Raw genomic sequence first — 9,276 nt, forward strand, 5'->3', positions numbered from 1 at the left:
ACTCCCGCTGTTAATATTATTACTTTCACTACATCCCTTGTTAATACTATTTCTTCGGTTACTGTTGTTTGTTTAACTACTCATGCTATTTTTACGGTTAACCCGTTAGTTTTGTCAAACTCATGTATTTAAATAAAATTAATATTTTCTTAAAATCGAAGTGTTGGTTAATTTTTTATACTCTCACCGTTGTTCATATGTTACTTTCATTACATGTGTTGTGACTACTATTACTTTCACTTCTCACGCCGTCATTATTTTTTTTCACTACTCCCGCATTTATTATTGTTAATTTCACTACTCCCCTTGTTGCTAGTATGACTTTCACTACTCCCGCCGCTATTATTGTTGATTTTACTACTTACAATGCGTCGATTAGCTTACCAATCGATTCAACAAATATAATGTTATTAGATTTATATATTTAAATAAATCTGAAATATTAAATTAGAATATTATTAAAGAGCAATCATTATTTTTTACTAATTAAATTACAAATTTAATGAATTATGGAGTATTATATTTTTTTTGAAATCTAGATTGATTTATTTACCTTTTAATTGTTTCGAAAATATAACATATTTATATTATATTTATGTATGTTAAATAACTAATATCTTTATACTAATTAATACCATAGGTGGAGCCTGTTTATTTTAAGGAAACTTCACCATATTCTGGTATTCTCTAAATTTATATTTCAACCAAAACTATATACAGTAATATTTACATTAAAGTCCCTTGTCCAGGTCCATCACATAGTGCTATGATTAAAAATTATATAGTATAATTAATTTGTATAGATTTATTTAATTGCATTGAAGTCCTTTAGTTTCTGGAATTAATATATAGTATTGAAGTAATGAAGAAACAACAAGTCTTGAAGACTAAATAACAAGTATGAGGAAATGTAAGGAATATCTTAGATTTTGATTGAATTAGTAAAACAAAATTCAGGCTTATAGATCATCGTTGGAGGAAAATGAACTGAAAAATGTATTGACACTTATAGAAAACATGACACATTTGCCCAAGTTCTTATTTTTTCATACTAGATAGACAAGTACTAGCAGACTTTAAACTCAAAAGTTCGGGTGTCAAATGTCACAACACGATTCACACCAATAAAACCCCTCATCGAGTAAATCACATTAATCTAATACAATAGCTAGCTAGAAATCTAGAATAGTGAAAGTAAAAAACAATAACATATGAAATAGTGAAAGTTAACCGTAGTAACATTGAAATTAGTGAAAGTAACAATAATAATAACGAGACTATTGAATGTATCTCATAATTTAGTTGATAAATCCTAGCCATCCTAATCATGAGTTTAAGAAACGTACAAAAATGTACGGAGTATTAAATAGGCAAGTTAACACAATTAATTCTATACTCCACCAAGAATCCTACAATTTAGAACACACGATCATGTACGAGTTTCTTAAGGTACAAAAAATATACATTTTTAGTATGAAATCATTAAGTATATCGGGTTTGCGCGATGCACTACCATATCACAAAATTCTACAACCTCAATCAAGTTTTTTGGATCGTACAATTACAAATATGTATGATTGAAGCGAGATTCTGATGACGATGATTACACTGATTCTCATATATGACGTTTCACATGATACATTAATAACTCACTATACCTAACAATTCACCCGAACAAAGTGAGCAAGACTCTATTCATCTCAGCTAACTTCAATTCATTTTAGCTTAATTTAGCTCAGATCAATTCAACCAAAAGAACTAGACTTAAAGAGTTTAACTTAGTAAGTATAAAACGACCTCGCACTCCTATAATTATGAGCAAATTTAGCAAGTTATTAAGATGAATAAAATAATACAGTACACCGTATTCTACTTGTTAGCAATACTATTATTATGATTTCTATTTGTTTCCTTTTACAGACTGTTTTTTCTGGGTTTCTTTACTTATCACTCTCACTCGATTTCCTCCATCTTCATAATAACAAAACCCTAGTTTCTCTATTTTCCCCCAATTCAATTTCATTTCTTCATCTCCTTCATCTCCTCCATCTTCATCCCCAAATCATGTTTACGTCTCCTCCATTCTAACACCATTAATTAACTAACTATCCCTAATTTCCTCAATTATCCTAATTTTCTCTCTCCTAGGGTTTGGTTTAGTTCACTAAAATTGATACTTGAACAACAATGTCGACAACTAGTAGTACTGTTACTTCACTAACACTCAACCTCATCTTCATCCTCGTATTTCTCTCACCTCCGTCGCCGGCGACGGCGTATTCCGGCGAAGTTCAAGCATTACTCGAGTTCAAAAAGGGGATCCGACATGATCCGACGGGTCAAATCGTCGACTCGTGGAATTCCGCCGCCGTGTCAACCGCCGGAGATCTCGATTTGTGTCCTGACGCTTTTCATGGAGTTGCTTGCGATGAGACGTCAAACGCTGTCGTTTCGATTGTACTTGACCGGCTTAATCTTCAAGGTGACCTTAAGTTTAGTACTCTAGTGCCGCTTAAATATCTGCGTAATCTTAGTTTGTCTGGTAATTCGTTTACTGGTCGTTTAGTTCCGCAATTAGGGTCGATTAGTAGCTTGCAGTACTTGGATCTGAGCTTTAATTACTTTATCGGTCGTGTACCGGACCGGATTCATGACCTTTGGAATTTGCAGTACTTGAATTTGTCGAATAATCAGTTTTCCGGCGGGTATCCGTCTGGAATTGGGAATTTACAGCAGCTTAGGGTTATTGATTTAAGTCGAAATGAGCTTTGGGGTAATGTAGGGGTGTTGTTTTCGGAGATGAGAAATGTGGAGTTTGTTGATTTGAGCTGTAATAACTTTTCTGGGGGGTTGCCGGTGGATGTGGCGAATGTGTCATCGCTGGGGAACACGGTGCGTCACTTGAACTTGAGTCGGAACTTGTTGGGTGGGAGGTTCTTGTCGAATGATACTTTGGCGTTGTTTAAGAGCCTGGAGGTTTTGGATGTGGGGGATAATTTCATCAATGGGGAGCTTCCTTCTTTTGGAGGGGTGTTCAATTTGAAGGTCTTGCGTGTGCCGAATAATCAGTTGTTTGGTCAAATTCCAGTCGAGTTGCTGACTAATTTGGTTCCATTGACGGAGCTGGATCTTAGTGGAAACGGATTTTCTGGTGAGTTTCTTTAGCTCTGAGTGTCATGTTGGATGTTTGCTCTTTGTAATATGCACCATTTGAGTTCAATATTAATTTACTATATACATGCAGCGTATTATGTTTTTTGATGCTTGAAGTCTTTGAATGCTTTCTGTGGTACGAATCTTGTGTCAGTTGAACTAGCATTTGCAGTTACTTGATATTAAGGCTTGGTATTTTCTTGCATCCTCGAACTCTATGGTAAGAAGCCAAAGATCTTTGGATTTGGATGGTATTGAGTCGTGTCTTTGTTTCTATATCTATCTGGTTTACAAATTTACATTACAAGTTTTGAAGTAGGTTGTCTTAGGAAGATGATGAAGCTACAGGACCTTGGATAACATATAGGGAGTTCCTTATTTCTTGTATCCTTGTTGATCATTTCATTTTTAATTTGGTTAACGTGTTTTCCGTGCCTATTCAAGTCTACAAGGTGCAGTAACAACATCCTCATCAAACTGTTATCACCCTTGTTCTTTTTTATCTTCATTCATTCATGATTTCATCTCTGGCGTTGCTTCTGTTCATTACTTTAATACAACTATAGCAGCCAATCTCGTTGGAAGTAGAAGTCTAAGTACACATACATCGACAAATACATATTTGTGAGCTTATTGTTGTTCACTCTCTCCAATTTGGATTCTTCATGCCATGTATTGGTCACTCACTTGGTCAGCCAGTCACTCCTGCCTATTCCTATCTGAAGATATCACACTTTGCTACGAGATGTTTCTTTTGTAGCTCTTTTTTTGTATTTGTATTTGATCTCTCATTTCAATTTAGTAATGATATTTTTGAAACACTAGCTTTTCCTTGAGCAGGTTCTGTTCAAGGTATAAACTCGACGACTTTGGAGATCCTTGAACTAAGTTCAAACAGCTTGACTGGTAGCTTTCCGGAGTTCAGTTCTCAAACAGCATTGACGACACTTAGAATCAGTAACAACCGCTTGGTAGGCAACTTGCCGTCTGAATGGACTCAGTTTCCAAGGCTGTCAAAGGTTGACTTGAGCATCAACAATTTTACTGGGCCAATACCACCAGCTTTGTTCTCGCTGAAGTTGATGCACTTAAATTTTTCTAGAAATCATTTCAATGGTGCAATCCGCTTTCCAAAATCCAAGCTCAGTGATTTCCTTGTTCAGCCTGTTTTTGCACCCTTGGAGGTTTTGGATCTTTCTGACAACTCATTAGAAGGTGGCCTGTCGAAAGAGATTGACTCCTTAGGAGGTCTGAAAATATTAAATCTTGCAAAAAATAGTCTATCTGGACATATCCCGGACTCATTAGACAATATCAAGGGATTAGAGTCTCTTGATTTGTCAGACAACCAGTTTGAGGGCCATTTACCCAACACACTTCCCTCAAGTCTGAAAACGCTGAATGTGACCTACAATGGCCTTTCAGGCGATCTTCCAGAAAGCTTAAGGAGGTTTCCACAAAGTTCATTTCATCCCGGGAATGAAAAGCTGAATCTTCCAACTGTTGGACCAGGAAATAATGGTTCTAGTTCTTTTCCTGATGATAAACGTCATGGTTCAAAGGGCAACATAAGAGTTGCAATAATCCTAGCCTCAATAGGAGCTACACTAATGATTGTTTTCGTGTTAATAGCTTATTATCGTGCCCAGTTTCACACATTTCCTGGAAGAACTAATTTTGATGGTGGAACAAGTGAGAGAGATGCTAAGTTTGGAATATTTACCCGTCCTGCTCGTTTCAAATTTCATGGCGGCTCTCAGCCACCACAAACGTCACTAAGTTTCTCGAACGATCATTTATTAACTTCAACTTCGAGGACATTATCCGGACCGGCCGAAAATGTAACTGTTATTGTTGACCGTGCACCTGCAACAGTTGGATCTAATACTTCCTCTATGGATCCAATTCTCCCTGACAATGCTGTAGTGACATCTCCTCCAGCTTCACCACTGTCGTCTTCACTTCGTTTCTTTGAGGGCTCTGAACGACCTGTAACTTTGGATGTCTACTCACCAGATCGATTTGCAGGGGAGTTGTTTTTCCTCGATACTTCTCTTTCATTCACGGCAGAGCAGTTATCTCGAGCTCCCGCTGAAGTTCTTGGTCGAAGCAGCCATGGTACACTGTATAAGGCTACACTCGATGGCGGACTAATGCTAACAGTGAAATGGCTGAGGGTGGGATTGGTCAAGAACAAAAAGGAATTTTCTAAGGAAGCGAAAAAAATCGGCTCAATGAGGCATTCACACTTGGTACCTGTACGAGCTTATTACTGGGGACCAAAAGAACAAGAAAGGCTTATTTTATCAGATTACGTTCATGGGGACAGTTTGGCACTCCATCTCTATGGTATGTTTCTCAGGGTTTTTAATGTAGACTATGACTACCATAATTTTTATGCTATGTTTATATTCAGCATGACCGGACGCTTGTCATATTCATAGTTAAACTTGTCAAAAATTGTTGCTATTTTGAGAGCGATTAATATTTTTTTGTCTTTTATGCAATTGAGCATCTGATAGTATTGTTCACAGTGTCCATATTGTTTATGTGAACAACTGATTGCACAATCCGCGTTATGTGATGATAAGTCATAAGTCAGTACAAAACTATCCTTGTCGGTTCAACTCTTTCATAAATAAGTAATGTATGCATAATGCTAGGCATTGGAGATAACATTGTAGTTTATTCGTTATTTTATGCTTTGGTGAATAAAGTTGGAGCAACAATAATTTGATGAAGGTATCTGTTTCTCTAGCACAGTAGGTAAGGGCGTAAGGCTAGGCAAATCATGAATTTGCTGAAGTCTGTGTCATTGAGTAGATTAAATTAAGTTGGTTTAAATAAGCCCATAGCTTCCCATCGAGCCTTTAGTCGATGACATCATTAGAGGGTCTAGAGAAGCTGTATAAGACCATCATGTTATCATACTAATTTTTGAAATTAATTGTTTCTTATTTCTGAATTTGTGTGCTCCCTTAATTCAATGCAACTCAAGCCAATTTTCATTATTGCCTCTTTCTGCTGGTGGTCTCCCTTAATTTCAATGTTGATTGTTCCTTGTGCAGAATCTACACCTCGAAGACACTCTTCTTTGTCATTCAACCATAGACTTCAAGTAGCTGTTGATGTTGCTCGTTGCCTGGTCTTTCTTCATGATAAAGGCATGCCTCATGGCGACCTAAAGCCAACTAATATACTCTTAGTCGGCCCTGACTTCAATGCTCGAGTGACTGATTTTGGTCTACATCGCTTAATGACTCCTGCTGGAATAGCAGAACATATCTTAAACCTCGGGGCACTCGGGTATTGCGCTCCTGAACTTGTTAATGCTTCAAAGCCAGTACTCACCTTGAAAGCGGATGTCTATGCATTAGGAGTGATTCTTATGGAACTTTTGACCAGAAGAAGTGCAGGCGATATCATATCGGGTCAGTCAGGGGCAGTTGACCTGACAGATTGGGTTAGGCTCTGCGATCGAGAAGGGCGAAGAATGGATTGTGTAGATAGAGACATTGCTAGGGGAGAGGAATCATCGAGAGCAATGGACGATATGCTTGTGATATCGCTTAGGTGTATTCTTCCTGTAAATGAGAGGCCTAACATTCGACAAGTCTTTGAAGATCTCTGTTCAATATCAGGTTAAGAATCTTTTGTACATGGTGATGTTAATTTGTTATTAGTCTCTTAACACAGACCTTTTTTTCTCTTAATTTTTTTTTTGTTTGGTTCCCTCCGAATTGCTCTTTAGTTGCAATCGGGTTGGGAAGCCCTAGTATTGGGGTGATTCATCTCATTCTTTCTTTCAGATTTTGTTGTGTAAATGTACGATTGATCCATTGTTTGATTGATACATTTTTGAGTTTGCTGATTGAAATGGAAAGCTGCCTACTTTTTTGTGCCTTCCTCAATTTTTTTGTTATTGTAATTTTTGCAGGATTTTTTTTTTTTTTTTTTTTTTTTTTTTTTTTTTTTTTTTTAAATAATACATGGCCAAAACCCTAAATGATTTACAACTAGACTTGTCAAAGCTGATTCGACCTGATAATGTTGACCCAAGATTCGAAAGCGACCTAAACTTGCTGTCAAGTTGTTTTACCATTTTTTGTTTTTAGATTCTTAGACATGGAATCGGTGTATACGAATCGTGTTCCAATAAGATGTATAGGTTGTATGCTTGATTACCAAATGTTCTACTAAATGCCAATATGCCAGTGTACATAAACTAGTCTGATTTTCTATGCATATATCACCTTCTCCTTAGGTACGGAGTATTTATTTTCCTATTTTATCCTTTTTGAGAGTTAAATTAAAGGTAATTAAATGATTGAAACAGTCAACAGATGATTTCTCAAAAAAACAAAAAAAATGATTGAAACAAATGAAGTATATATCAATTACTACACTTGTACCAATTTACTATTTGACCCTTTTTTTTTTTGCTTTATTTTAGACGGATTATTTTCCTCTGTAATTAAGGTGAATTAAATATTACTATTTTATAATAAAATGTAAATATTTTCTAATAATGATACTTCCTACTGTGTTTTTGATATTTTATAATGCGTCCAGGTGTTGGAACTAGTTGTAGTAAATAATGTAAAAGCAAACATTTATGCATGGACCATGTCCACGGAGACCATGGTCTATATAGCTTTTCCACACGTGCCGTAGACATGAATACTCCTACTCGTGTAAAATACTTCCACTTGTACGTACTACATACTAACTACAAGTCTATGACGTAGACTTGCTTCTTTTTGACTTAATTTAAGCTCAGTTTTACTTTATTTATTTTAGTTCAGTTCATTTCTTTAAAAATAAACTCTTAGGTCTTATTCATCTAGCTTAATTAAATTCAGGTAATTTCAGTTCAGCTCAACTCTATTCAGTTCAGTTCAGATTAATACTCCCATGGCCTGGTCAGTTATTAACCTTTGTTTTTTGAACACTATTCATAAAAAAAGAGAATACTTAAAATGATTTGCAATGCATACCACAAAATCTATATAATAACATAAAAAGCCTAGTTTGAGCATTCTATTGCGACATGTGACATTACTACAATCACTTAAAATACTTCATATATATGATGCGTTTGATTAACAAGAGAATTCATTACTGAATTTATGTTCTAGCATAAATGAAAGATAAATGTCCAATTAATCTCATTAAGTTCTATGTTTTTTAATAGAGGAGATGAAGAGTTACTTATACTTCATGTGGACTACAATCTCTTGAAATACTTCTTATACTTTGATATGCATGATTAAAAAGACAATTTATTACTGAATTTATGTGCTAGCATAAATGAAAGATAAATGTCCAATTAATCTTATTAATGTTTATTTTTTTACTAGAGGAGATGAAGAGTTACTTAGATTATTCCTCCATATCTCTTATAAAAACCCACATTTACCTCATGATTTTTGTTTTGGATTTTCAACATACGGTACATCTATTTTCTGTTAATCCCATAGTAAAGTTTATATTTTTTGTTATTTTGAATTTGAATTTATGATGCGTCTATTTTCCGCTAATCTCATATTGTTTATCCTATTTGTGGTTTTGACTTTTACGATAGTTTCTATGTATTTCATTGATAATTAATTTCTAAATGATATTGGGTACATGAACTCCTGATTTGACTTATTCAAGATTAATATTTGTACGAAATTGTTACTGAAGTATTTCATTTGATTAATTATATATTTACGTGTTGAATTCGAAAGAAGGTTAGCATGGCGTTATCAAGAAGATTAAGAATTCATCTTGTAGTATGGTGGTTATAGAGAAGACTTCGTCTTATTGCACGATAATCGACAGCTGCATGAATGTTTATTTTCCTTTATTTCTCCCTATATGTCAAATGAAAAAGATGTTATAATTCTCGTAAGCTACTAAAGGTGGTTGATCAAAATTCCAAAATAAAATGAAGTGATGAAATTGTGATACATATAATGTAAAACGACATCTTTATTCGCTTATGAGAATGACTATCCTTCGCATTTGGTAAAGTGAGTATTATCTTTTAAATATATGTATTTTATGGGGAGAAAAATTTGTGATTTCAGACAACTCTAATTATTTTATACTACTAATATTGGTGTGATTGTTTGAATA

The 9,276-nt window shown here is 35.0% G+C and overlaps 1 protein-coding gene across 1 annotated transcript; it reads left to right on the forward strand.

Moving 5' to 3' along the window:
* Positions 1–1,847: 1,847 nt before the first annotated feature.
* LOC141643414 (putative inactive receptor kinase At5g10020) lies at positions 1,848–7,064 on the forward strand. Its single transcript, XM_074452568.1, has 3 exons — positions 1,848–3,151; positions 3,994–5,502; positions 6,222–7,064. The coding sequence occupies exons 1-3, from the start codon at positions 2,188–2,190 to the stop codon at positions 6,797–6,799; spliced, it is 3,051 nt and encodes a 1,016-aa protein (XP_074308669.1). The 5' UTR covers positions 1,848–2,187; the 3' UTR covers positions 6,800–7,064.
* The last annotated feature ends 2,212 nt before the right edge of the window (positions 7,065–9,276 follow it).

The sequence above is a fragment of the Silene latifolia genome, chromosome 2 (assembly GCF_048544455.1).
Source record: "Silene latifolia isolate original U9 population chromosome 2, ASM4854445v1, whole genome shotgun sequence".
Taxonomy (NCBI): domain Eukaryota; kingdom Viridiplantae; phylum Streptophyta; class Magnoliopsida; order Caryophyllales; family Caryophyllaceae; genus Silene; species Silene latifolia.